General features: G+C 40.5%; 1 protein-coding gene across 1 annotated transcript in view; it reads left to right on the plus strand.

Moving 5' to 3' along the window:
- Positions 1 to 13515, plus strand: part of LOC143766949 (uncharacterized) — a 53986-nt gene extending 40471 nt beyond the window's left edge. Inside the window, exon 11 of the mRNA XM_077254965.1 lies at positions 11526 to 13515. Within this exon, the coding sequence (XP_077111080.1) occupies positions 11526 to 13222 (1697 nt within the window). The 3' untranslated portion in view covers positions 13223 to 13515. The remainder of the gene's footprint in view (positions 1 to 11525) is intronic.
- The last annotated feature ends 250 nt before the right edge of the window (positions 13516 to 13765 follow it).

Genomic DNA, 13765 nt, shown 5'->3' on the forward strand with positions numbered 1-13765 from the left:
ATAGATTATTTATTTATTATATAATACGGCACTCCGGAGTGGAGCGTGCGGCCGCATAGCAATACATGGAGCCGCACACTCCGCTCCGGACTGTAGGCGGCAGGGCCTGGTATTAACATGCAAGACTCGCCCGTATATCTCGCATGTGTGATCCCGGCCTAATATTGCTAAATACAGGGATCCTAAATGTTGTTTGAGCACACTGCAAGACTCTGAAGTGAGAGCGGATTTTGCTGGATTGGCTTATAGAAACTGGTACTTTTCAACAGCCTTTTGAGCCACTAAGTAGTTCGGGAACCTCTGTTTTTCCATTGACAGATGATGGACCTGTGTGGGATGAGAATTGGCATTATTTTCGCCTACATAACATTGATTGGTTTCTTTTTATTCTATATTTGGGAGGCAGAAAGAACAAACAAACAGTTGAACACCACACACTACTGGCTCATCCAACAAGGTTTTCTATTGGACTGTGAACAGTCCTTGTCTTGGTTAATAACACCATGGAACACAATCTTTGTTCCTGGCTTCCAAGTGTAATATTTCAACTGCTTATGTTTAAAGACTATGGAAAAACGACTACAGTCAAAAATCTCTCAAAAAGGTTCAGAAATGAGTAGGTGTTCTAGATTTGCGAGTGTACTGCAAATCGCTTTCTCAATGAAGCCCCCAAATGTAGTCCCCCATCATGTATTCGTTATACTGTCCTTGGTAACGACGTTCAAACTCTAATATATCTAGATGAAAGCACTCGCCTTGCTCCTCTGAGTTTTCTTGTTCTCCTTGAACTTGTCAAGATGATCATCAAGTATATGGACTTTGAGAGACATTCTGCATCCCATTATGGCATAATTCTTTGAGAGTCTGAACCAACTGCACATAGTTTTCAGCCTTGTGATTACCCAGGAAGCCATGAACCACTGCAGCGAAACTGTTCCAAGCCGTTTTCTCCGTGCTTCTGAGCAGCTTGACAAACTCATCACATTCTATGATCTTCTTGATTTGCTGTCCAACGAAGATACCAGCTTTGACCTTTGCCTCGGACAGCTTTAGGAAGAGAGTTTGGAGATACTTGAAAGCTGCTGACTCCTTGTCAAGTGCCGTGACATATTGCTTGGTGAACCCTAACTTGATGTGCAGTGGTGGCATCAGCATCTTGAGAGGTTCTATCAGCAGCTCCCACTTAACGTTGCTCTTCCCCACAGAGAACTCGGTCCGCTGTGGCCAGTCCTTTCTGTGATAGTGCGCCTTTGTGTCATGGCTGTCCCAGAGGCAAAGGAAATTTTGTGAAACCGTACTAAATCTAAATAATTGAAATGACACAAAATAAAGCACTGCCATTTAAATGAGCAGCAATTGTTCACCTTACCTTCAAGAGTTTTCTTGCAATATTCACATGTGAAATGAGGTGCCCAGGACTTGTCTTGATCCACGACAGGCATGCCGAAATATGCTTTGTAGGCCTCGCACATCTTACGACATGCTTTCATGGAATACTTTCTCACTCTTGTCTTTATAAATTGTCCACACACATAGCAAAATGCATCTGCTGGGCGCAAACAACCTCTTGATGCCATCTAAAAAAAATAATTGCTCTTTAACTACTATTTGTTATTCTCTTACCCAGCAATAACAAACCGAAATGTTGGTTCGAGTCACCTGTGCTTTTATACTTGCATGACTACTATTGAACAGTCCTAGAATGTTCTTGAAAGTTCTAAAAGTTTCTAGAAACTTCTAGATAATTCTGGAAAATTGTAGAAACCTCTGCACAATTCTAGCAGTTCAAAAATATTCTAGAAGACTACTCGGTATTGAATAAGAATCGAGATTTTTACAGAAAACAGAAAAATTTCAAAATTTCATTGTCTTGATCACAGAAGCAAAGTTTTGGTGGAACAACAACTATTTTCTATTTGTTTTAGGGTTAGGAAAATACACTGTCGAGGGGGCGTGGCCTAGGACTGCTATGGAGTAGTCGTGTGGTCCTGGAGCTCCTGAGGGACACCTTCTAAAATCAACATCGTTCCTCAGAGCAATCCTATCACCAAGTTTTAGGTGGGATCGCATCCAGTGCCTCATCTGGGTCACTGAGAGGCCTAAATTGCCCTATTTAAGAATATAAATCTTAAAATATTGCCCTTCACAAGTTGGGTCCTACAGAGCACATGGCAGAGACCGTCCTGCCTTAGGAACTCAGATCCACAGTTCCGGGTGCTTTTGCAATCAACATTAGCACTGAAGACCTCTACATCAGATTTATTCTGAGGATCACAGCCTGCTCCGTTATCCTAATTCAAGAAGAGCTCAAGAAATCAGCCACAGCGGCCCCCTGCAGCAGAGTGAGGTCACTTTTTTACAAGCGCCACATAACCGGGCAGTCAGCGGGGAGGCATCCCTGAAGACGCGGTCACATCCCCGTCCTAGAGGCGGCTGCTCCCAGCTTAGTGAGAGGCGCTGCTGACATCCCCCTGCTTACTGCCGACATGCGTTCGGCAAAGACCGGCGGATCCCGACTATCAGATCAAGCGCTGCGGGGAAGATCCTTGGACAGCCATTGCCGCAGGAGCGGCAGAAGAGGCCGCGGCGGGAGATCCATCGCGACAGAGGCAAGCTCTATTGATGACAGCGCGGCGCGGACCTACAAGCAGGTCACAGCTCCACTGAGGCTCGGAAATCGCCCCGGAGCCCCTGCACAGCCAAGCCAGGCAGGCTTCACATTCACTGACTAGCAGAACAATCGAGGTGAGACCCGATGAACTTCTGTTAAGGTCGACTCTATTTAAAGTGTCCCCAGAACATCATAAGAAGGGGGACATTTTAAGTTTAATTGCAACCACGGCAGGCTTCACTTTTTGTACTATAACGCTTTTACGCATATCATCAGTCCCTTTGAGTATCTTCAAGCTTCTGTTTATTATAGTTCCTATAATTCAGACTTTATACCTTATATAGACTGTATACAAAGAAACTTGGAGCAGTTTTTCTTCCTTTTTGGCAGTGGCTGACTCCAGCTTAATACAGGGACAATAGCTTTTTCCCACTGTCAGAATATCCCGAGTCTCTCTATCATTACGAACCATTTCAGTCTACCCTCCTGGATAGCAGACCTGTATGGTCTGTGATATTTCATACGCTATTGTTTGCTTAAAGTTATTACATATTACGTGATTTATTGTTCTGCTTATTAATCTATTGATACATAGATACCTCAGTGCTAAAAAATTATAGGTAGCTGGTACATTTCTCATCTAAACACCTATCAATAGGGTTTTGCAAAACAGTTTACCTTAATTTACTCTATTGTTGGCTTACCATACTGTTCTGTAGAGGTGAATGAAAGTATTGTATCCTAATATTATTGAGGAGAACAATTTTATTAGTGCCAACTACCAGTTTTATCCTACTTTAAACAAATTACTGCTTCATTGGTTTAAGGGGAAAGTATAACTCACTCCCTATTATCTGAGACTAGCATAGCTACTCATTTGCTTAGTGTTTTATTTAGCATGCTCTACACTCTCGCATATTAGCCTTTTTGACTATTTTGGCCGCCTGGGCAAACCATTTTGATCCAGTCACTTACTGTGAAACTATACAAGCTACTTGCTGATACAGCGAATTGCTTGATTATATGCTGATAACTATTACTGTTACTTTTACAATTATATTACCATAATTGATCTCCTTCTTGACAATTAAAGACAGAGGGTCCATTCTTATATCTTTAAGCCAGCATTAATATTGCTTGGGACCACTTTGTGGGGATTTCTTACATATCAGAGCTAACCTTATTAGTTTCAGTTCCCTGAAAGAAAAATTTTAAATTCCCTCCTCCGCTTTTTTTCATTATATATTACTGAAAGAACAAGCTCAAAATGTCATTATTAAAAAAAACAAAAAACTCTTTCAAGCTACCATTAACTTACTAAAAAATCCTAAATCCTAAAAATGTAAAACCTGTCCATTTATAATGACCACGGACATGATAAAGATCCCCAATTCACATCAGGACTACAACGTACCAGGTACTTTCTGCTGCGTCACTTCTAATGTGGTGTACCTAATTATATGTACTAAATGTCCAACTGGGGGTCTGTATGTGGGGGAGACCGGGCAAAAGCTTAGAACAAGAATGAATTCTCACCGCCACACAATAAGAGAAAAAAGAATGGATCTATCTGTGGCAATACATTTTTGTCTCCCAAATCATAACATTATGGACATGAAATTACTTGTGTTTAAAGGTAGCTTCAAATCTCAGAGAGACAGAAGAGTATGGGAATATAAACTGATGACGACCTTTGACACTCTCAGCGAAGGAATGAATGTGTCGCATGGATTTATGTCTTTTTACATCAACTAAGGAACTTGCCCCTCAGACTATGAGGGGTCATCACAACAGAACCAGACCCCAATAAAACAATCCTTATCTAAGAACTGGCCCAATATTTATGGACATAACTGTTTATCACTCATGGTAATTGTGCTTCATGTCACCTGTCTTATCCATGGTCTGTCTTATCCATGGTTTTTCCCTTTTTTTTCTGTGCTATGTTGTGCATAAATATGTGATTCTTCAGAATTTGTTTTAGTCTTTGCCTGATGAAGAGACCTGTGTAGTCTCGAAAGCTTGCAATTTGTTACCATCTTTTCAGTTAGCCATTAAAAGGTATCAACCACTGAGGAATCTCAATTCTAAATATTTTTCTATCTACTGGCTAACACAGTACCAAGATATATTTCTTTCCTTTATCAAAATGGAGGATACCAGAATGTACCGCATCTTTATGGAACTAAAACCACTTCTGAAGAAACGTGCACAAATGGACAGCGACATTTTTTTCCTATCTAAATGCAAAAAGGAGAATCTAATTCCCAAAGGACTCTGGATTACAAACCCATTTCTTCATACCTACAATACCCATTATGCACAAAACCTGTGTCACAGGTCTTCTGAGAGATTAAGGAATCATCTTTTGAATGTGCTACGGCATAGAGTAAAGTCCAAGGGCAACTTGAAACTCTGAGGAAGACACTTACACATGACACAGAGCAAAAATTTCAACAATACTGCAACAAACTACGGGCCTTTCTGATTCATATCAAGGAAAAGAAACTGCACAGATTGCGCCTCAATTCAGGACTCTATGCAAACAGATACAAAACAAAGCCAAAACCTGACAACTTGGACACCCACTCCATTCCAGACACAAAAGCATCTATCTGTGTCATTAATCTCTCAGATTATAAACCCAACAAAGTGGAACTAGCCATGCTTTCCAGAGGACTCTCATTTTGTCCTACTAAGGCCCTGGATAAAACTGAACTCTGCAGTGATATGGAACATTTTTTCAGGAGACTGCACCTGAGGGAATATTTCAATGATGCAGAAGATTTAGAACCCACCTGGACTGAAGGAAAAGGGATCCTAACAACAAAGAAGAGGTCAGACTGGACACCTCCACCTGGACGCAACCCTCATTTGGATAACTATATAGACTCCTTCAGACATTTGATAAATCCACCATCATAGATACTAACAGGACACAAGCTTCCAACATCAGTACCCAGGAGAGAAAGGCCATACAGTCTCTGAAAACTAACAAAGAAATCATCATCAAACCTGCTGACAAGGGAGGTGCAATAGTCATGATGAACACATCAGACTATATGAGGGAAGCAAACAGACAACTTATGGACACACGCTACTACAAAAAATTGGAGTCGGATCCTACACAGGATTATTACAAGGAACTAAACAAGTTGGTATCTTGTCTGCCCGACGAATCCATAAGAGCCAATAACCTGATACCAGAAAGTCCAAGAACAGGGACATTCTACATGCTTCCCAAAATCCACAAATCTGGAAACCCAGGAAGACCAATTATCTCATGTGTGGGCACCCTTACTGAGCAGATATCTGGATGGGTAGAGGGTATTCTTAAACCCCTGGTAAAGGAGACACCCAGCTTCATTCAGGACACAACTGACCTATTGACTAAACTATCAGCAATAGGTCCTCTACCAGAAGGAACCATCCTGGCCACCATGGATGTGGAATCTTTGTACTCCAATATCCCACACCAGGATGGATTAAGTGCCTGCAAATTCTTCTGGAAAACACAGGGACTGATGCAAATTCTGTGGTGAAACTTATAAAATTCATCCTCACCCACAATTACTTTGAATTTGACAAGAAGATCTATCTACAGGAGACTGGCACAGCAATGGGAAGTAAAATGGCCCCACAGTATGCAAATCTTTTCATGGCCAAGCTTGAAAGTTACTCTTTGTCCTCATGTCCCATCAGGCCTCTGGCCTACTACTGCTACATTGATGACATTTTAATCATCTGGACGGAGTCTGAGCCACAGCTAAAGACATTCCATGAACAGTTTAATCAATTTCATCCCACCATCAACTTGACACAACTACTCCAGCACTGAAATTAACTTTCTGGACACCATCATTAAGCTGCAGAACAATGAAATAGACACATCCCTGTATCAGAAGCCAATCGACCGTCCAACATACCTTAAATGGGACAGTTTCCATCCAAAACACATAAAAAACTCCATTGTCTACAGCCAAGCCATCAGATACAATCGTATATGTTCCAACCCAATGGATAGGGATAAACACCTTGGTTGCCTCAGAAAGACCTTTTTGAACCAGGGCTACCATCCAAGAACAATTGAAAACCAGATCACAAGAGCCACCAGAATATCAAGGAATCACCTTCTACATTACAAAGCTAAAGAAGAAAATAACCGGGTGCCTCTAGTGGTCACCTACAATCCAAATCTGGAGGCGCTAAGGGGAGCTGCACGGAAATTACAACCTTTACTGCAAAAAGATGCCCGAATACAATCCATATTTCCAGACCCCCCACTACTGTGTTTTAGGCAGCCCCCAAATCTAAGAAGCATCATTTTCAAGAGCTCCCTGTCCTCTCCAACAGCTGCAGGTACCTTTCCTTGCAACCAGAAAAAATGTAAAACCTTCCATTTATAATGACCACGGACAAGATAAAGATCCCCAATTCACATCAGGACTACAAGATCCCAGTTACTTTCAGCTGTGACACTTCTAATGTGGTGTACCTAATTATTTGTACTAAATGTCCAACTGGGGGTCTGTATGTGGGGGAGACAGGGCAAAAGCTTAGAACAAGAATGAATTCTCACCGCCACACAATAAGAGAAAATAGAATGGATCTATCTGTGGCAATACATTTTTGTCTCCCAAATCATAACATTACGGACATGAAATTACTTGTGTTTAAAGGTAGCTTCGAATCTCAGAGAGACAGAAGAGTATAGGAATATAAACTGATGATGACCTTTGACAGTCTCACTACAGGAATGAATGTGTCGCATTGATTTATGTCTTTTTACATCAACTAAGGAACTTGCCCCTCAGACTATGGCCCAATATTTATGGACATAACTGTTTATCACTCATGGTAATTGTGCTTCATGTCACCTGTCTTATCCATGGTCTGTCTTATCCATGGTTTTTCCCTTTTTTTTTCTGTGCTATGTTGTGCATAAATATGTGATTCTTCAGAATTTGTTTTAGTCTTTGCCTGATGAAGAGACCTGTGTAGTCTCGAAAGCTTGCAATTTGTTACCATCTTTTCAGTTAGCCATTAAAAGGTATCAACCACTGAGGACTCTCAATTCTAAATATTTTTCTATCTACTGGCTAACACGGTACCAAGATATATTTCTTTCCTGTAAAAAATCCTAAACATTATTTATTCTGGAGTAATAAATTTATAAGTGGTTCAATAATGACACAGAATTTGATAAATTACCTTACATGAGTAAATGGGAAAACGATCTGAACACGACTTTTATCCCAGAACAATGGGAAAATGCTATTCATTTTCCTTACTCATCAAATATTTGCATGACACTGCAAGAATTATATTTTAAAATCCTCACAAGATGGTACTTCACACCGACTCATCTCTCCCACCTACCTTTGGGAGGGTCTCCCTTGTGTTGCAGAGAATGCGGAGAATATGGGAGTTTGTTACATGTTTTGGAAGTGTCCAAAGGTGAAACCCTTATGGAGACAGGCCACAAAATTAATTAATAAAATACTAAAAGACAACATCGTAGTCACTCCAGCAATGGCCTTGTTGTCTTTACAATGGGAAAATGTTAGCACAAATGCGAGACCTATTACAATTCATATACAGTGGGGCAAAAAAGTATTTAGTCAGTCAGCAATAGTGCAAGTTCCACCACTTAAAAAGATGAGAGGCGTCTGTAATTTACATCATAGGTAGACCTCAACTATGGGAGACAAACTGAGAAAAAAAAATCAAGAAAATCACATTGTCTGTTTTTTTATCATTTTATTTTCATATTATGGTGGAAAATAAGTATTTGGTCAGAAACAAAATTTAATCTCAATACTTTGTAATAAATCCTTTGTTGGCAATTACAGAGGTTAAACGTTTTCTGTAATTCTTCACAAGGTTGCCACACACTGTTGTTGGTATGTTGGCCCATTCCTCCATGCAGATCTCCTCTAGAGCAGTGATGTTTTTGGCTTTTCGCTTGGCAACACGGACTTTCAACTCCCTCCAAAGGTTTTCTATAGGGTTGAGATCTGGAGACTGGCTAGGCCACTCCAGGACCTTGAAATGCTTCTTTCAAAGCCATTCCTTCGTTGCCCTGGCGGTGTGCTTTGGATCATTGTCATGTTGAAAGACCCAGCCACGTTTCATCTTCAATGCCCTTGCTGATGGAAGGAGGTTTGCAATCAAAATGTCACGATACATGGCCCCATTCATTCTTCCATGTACCCGGATCAGTCGTCCTGGCCCCTTTGCAGAGAAACAGCCCCAAAGCATGATGTTTCCACCACCATGCTTTACAGTAGGTATGGTGTTTGATGGATGCAACTCCGTATTCTTTTTCCTCCAAACACGACAAGTTGTGTTTCTACCAAACAGTTCCAGTTTGGTTTCATCAGACCATAGGACATTCTCCCAAAACTCCTCTGGATCATCCAAATGCTCTCTAGCAAACTTCAGACGGGCCCGGACATGTACTGGCTTAAGCAGTGGGACACGTCTGGCACTGCAGGATCTGAGTCCATGGTGGCGTAGTGTGTTACTTATGGTAGGCCTTGTTACATTGGTCCCAGCTCTCTGCAGTTCATTCACTAGGTCCCCCCGCGTGGTTCTGGGATTTTTGCTCACCGTTCTTGTGATCATTCTGACCCCACGGGGTGGGATTTTGCGTGGAGCCCCAGATCGAGGGAGATTATCAGTGGTCTTGTATGTCTTCCATTTTCTAATTATTGATCCCACTGTTGATTTCTTCACTCCAAGCTGGTTGGCTATTGCAGATTCAGTCTTCCCAGCCTGGTGCAGGGCTACAATTTTGTTTCTGGTGTCCTTTGACAGCTCTTTGGTCTTCACCATAGTGGAGTTTGGAGTCAGACTGTTTGAGGGTGTGCACAGGTGTCTTTTTATACTGATAACAAGTTTAAACAGGTGCCATTACTACAGGTAATGAGTGGAGGAAAGAGGAGACTCTTAAAGAAGAAGTTACAGGTCTGTGAGAGACAGAAATCTTGATTGTTTGTTTCTGACCAAATACTTATTTTCCACCATAATATGCAAATAAAATGATAAAAAAACAGACAATGTGATTTTCTGGATTTTTTTTTCTCAGTTTGTCTCCCATAGTTGAGGTCTACCTATGATGTAAATTACAGACGCCTCTCATCTTTTTAAGTGGTGGAACTTGCACTATTGCTGACTGACTAAATACTTTTTTGCCCCACTGTATGTTTAGTTGTTACATTATTACATTACAAATCATAGCCTTCCACTGCAAAATCCAATTTTACCGGCTTTTATTGAAGTCATAGTGCAAATTAATTTACATAAATCGTATGAAGAAAATTTCGCAATTGCAAACTACTATAAGAAATATGATAAGAAATGGGTTGAGATATTCAGAATTATCACATTAAAAGGAAAAGTGACACTTGTATATTTGTGAAGAGAACACATGTTAACTTGTTGTTAGTTAATCCGATTACAATTGATTCTGTTCTGACTGGACGGCGTGCCCACAATGTTTGTGCGTTGATTCTTTCCCTCCCTTCCTCTTCCCCCCCCCCCATTCCCTTTTTTTCCCCATTTGATATGCATAAATAAAAATTATCTGAAAGTTCGTTTTTCGCTCCCCTCCTTCCCAGAGCCATAACTTTTTTATTTTTCCGTCAATTCGGCCATGTGAGGGCTTATTTTTTGCGAAACAAGTTGTACTTTTGAACGACACCATTGGTTTTACCATGTCGTGTACTAGAAAACAGGAAAAAAATTCCAAGTGCGGTGAAATTGCAAAAAAAGTGCAATCCCACACTTGTTTTTTGCTTGGCTTTTTTGCTACGTTCACTAAATGCTAAAACTGAGCTGCCATTATGATTCTCCAGGTCATTACAAGTTCATAGACACCAAATATGACTAGGTTATTTTTTATCTAAGTGGTGAAAAAAAATTCCAAACTTTGCAAAAAAAAAAAAAATTGCGCCATTTTCCGATACCCGTAACGTCTTCATTTTTAATGATCTGGGGTCGGTTGAGGGCTTATTTTTTACGTGCCGAGCTGGCGTTTTTAATGATACCATTTTGGTGCAGATACATTCTTTTGATCGCCAGTTATTGCATTTTAATGCAATGTCACAGCGACCAAAAAACGTAATTCTGGCGTTTCTAATTTTTTTCTCGCTACGCTGTTTAGCGATCAAGTTAGTGCTTTTTTTATTGATAGATCGGGCGATTCTGAACGCGGCGATACCAAATATGTGTAGGTTTGATTTTTTTTTTTATTATTATTTTGAATGGGGCGAAAGGGGTGTGATTTAAACTTATATATTTTTTTCACATTTTTTTTACTTTTGCCATGCTTCAGTAGCCTCCATAGGAGGCTAGAAGCTGGCACAACTTGATCGCTTCTGCTACATAGCAGCGATCATTAGATAGCTGCTATGCAGCAGAAATGCAGGTGTGCTATGAGCGCCGACCACAGGGTGGTGCTCGCAGCTACCGGGGATCAGTAACCATAGAGGTCTCAAGGACCTCTATGTTTACTAAACAGAAGCATCGCTGACCCCCGATCATGTGACGGGGGTCAGCGATGCGCTCATTTCTGGCCAGAAGCGCCGGTTAAATGCCGCTTTCAGCATTTGACAGCGGCATTTAACTAGTTAATAGCGGCGGGTGTATTGCGATTTCACCCGCCGCTATTGCGGGCACATGTCAGCTGTTCAAAACAGCTGACATGTCCCGGCTTTGATGCGGGCTCACCGCCAGAGCCCGCATAACAGCGGGGGTTCTGACCTCGGACGTACTATCCCATCCAAGGTCAGAAAGGGGTTAGTTTTTTTTTACATAGCTTGCCATTTTTATGGATAGTTTAAGTAGAAATGTTCAAAAATATAAATCTCAAGGATAATTTATTAAAAATAATTGTTTTTTTATATCTTAGCAGATGACTGTACCAGGAGATCAGAGGGACAGCTGACATCTTCAATTTTTAAATCTGATGATCTTGAGATCCTACAAGATACAACTGAAGTGAATGCCATTACTCCAGATGTATCATCATCATCCATTCACAGCAAAGATCTGTCATCTGATCCTATGAAACAGGTCCCATCTTCTGATTCATTACTGACTACTAAGGAAAATCAAAGTCACAAAGGAGGCATTAAAAAACAAACTGCTCCTAAAGCAAAGAAGTCATTTTCCTGTTCAGAATGTGGGAAATGTTATACCCTCAAAAGGCATCTTGTTAGACACCAAATAACCCACACAGGGGAAAAGCCTTTTTCATGTTCAGAATGTGGGAAATGTTTTGCACATAAATCAGCTTTGGTTGATCATCATAGAATCCACACAGGAGAGAAGCCTTTTTCCTGTTCAGAATGTGGGAAATGTTTTATTCACAAACATAAACTTGTTGGACACCAAAGAACTCACACAGGAGAGAAGCCTTTTACCTGTTCAGAATGTGAAAAATGTTATGCACATAAATCACTGCTTGTTAGACACCATAGAACTCACACAGGAGAGAAGCCTTTTACCTGTTCAGAATGTGGAAAATGTTTTGCACATAAACCACTGCTTGTTAGACACTATAGAACTCACACAGGGGAGAAGCCTTTTTCCTGTTCAGAATGTGGAAAAATTTTTGACCATCAATCAGCTTTGGTTACTCACCAGAGATCTCACACAGGAGAGAAGCCTTTTTCCTGTTCAGAATGTGGGAAATGTTTTATCCTCAAAAATAAACTTGTTACCCACCAAAGAACTCACACAGGGGAGAAGCCTTTTTCCTGTTCAGAATGTGGGAAATGTTTTAACCAGAAATCAGATTTGGTTACTCACGAGAGAACTCACACAGGGGAGAAACCTTTTACCTGTTCAGAATGTGGGAAATGTTTTGCATATAAATCACAGCTTGTTAAACACCATAGAACTCACACAGGGGAGAAGTCTTTTTCCTGTTCAGAATGTGGGAAATGTTTTGCATATAAATCACAGCTTGTTAATCACCATAGAACCCACACGAGAGAGAAGCCTTTTTTCTGTTCAGAATGTGGGAAATGTTTTCCATTCAAAGAGAATCTTGTTATACACCAAAGAACTCACACAAGGGAGAAGCCTTTTACCTGTTCAGAATGTGGGAAATGTTTTACATATAAATCACTGCTTGTTATACACCAAAGAACTCACACAGGGGAGAAGCCTTTTACCTGTTCAGAATGTGGGAAATGTTTTACATATAAATCACTGCTTGTTAGACACCATAGAACTCACACAGGAGAGAAGCCTTTTTCCTGTTCAGAATGTGGGAAATGTTTTATCCGTAAAGGGAATCTTGTTAGTCACCAGAGAACTCACACAGTGGAGAAGCCTTTTTCCTGTTCAGAATGTGGGAAATGTTTTAAATGGAAAGTGGTTCTTGTTAGACATCAGAGCAGTCACACACGGGAGAAGCCTTTTACCTGTTCAGAATGTGGGAAATGTTTTGCATATAAATCACTGCTTGTTAGACACCATAGAACTCACACAGGGGAGAAGCCTTTTTCCTGTTCAGAATGTGGGAAATGTTTTGCACGTAAATCACTGCTTGTTACTCACCATAGAACTCACACAGGGGAGAAGCCTTTTTCCTGTTGAGAATGTGGGAAATGTTTTGTACACATAAATCACAGCTTGTTACTCACATGAGAATTCACACAAGGTAGAAGCCTTTTTCCTGTTCAGCCTTTTTCCTGTTTAAATGGAAACAGCTTCTTGTTAGACATCAGAGCAGTCACACAGAGGAGAAGCCTGGGAAATATTTTACTTGGAAATCAACTGTTAATAAACATCAGATACATCGCATAAGGGGAGAAGCCTTTTTTATGTTCATAATGTTGGAATAGTTTTAACCAAAATTGAATCTTCTTAAATGGGTTGCCTCTTGTCATTCCTCATGTTTGCTGACAAAAGGATAAAACAAAACTTTATTAATTCCAAATGTAAAACTATACCCATAATTCACCCCCTGAAGGTTAGTCAGTAAGTGACTAATAGAAAAAACATGTACCCCACAGTTCAGTATATAGGGTGAGGTGACGTATACACACTCACTCTCCAAGCCTCTCATTTCTACGGGTTTCATTGTCCTCACCAAAGGCGACTCATCAGGAGATTATTTAATATTGAACTATATTCAAG

This window comes from Ranitomeya variabilis, chromosome 4 (assembly GCF_051348905.1).
Source record: "Ranitomeya variabilis isolate aRanVar5 chromosome 4, aRanVar5.hap1, whole genome shotgun sequence".
NCBI classification, from domain to species: domain Eukaryota; kingdom Metazoa; phylum Chordata; class Amphibia; order Anura; family Dendrobatidae; genus Ranitomeya; species Ranitomeya variabilis.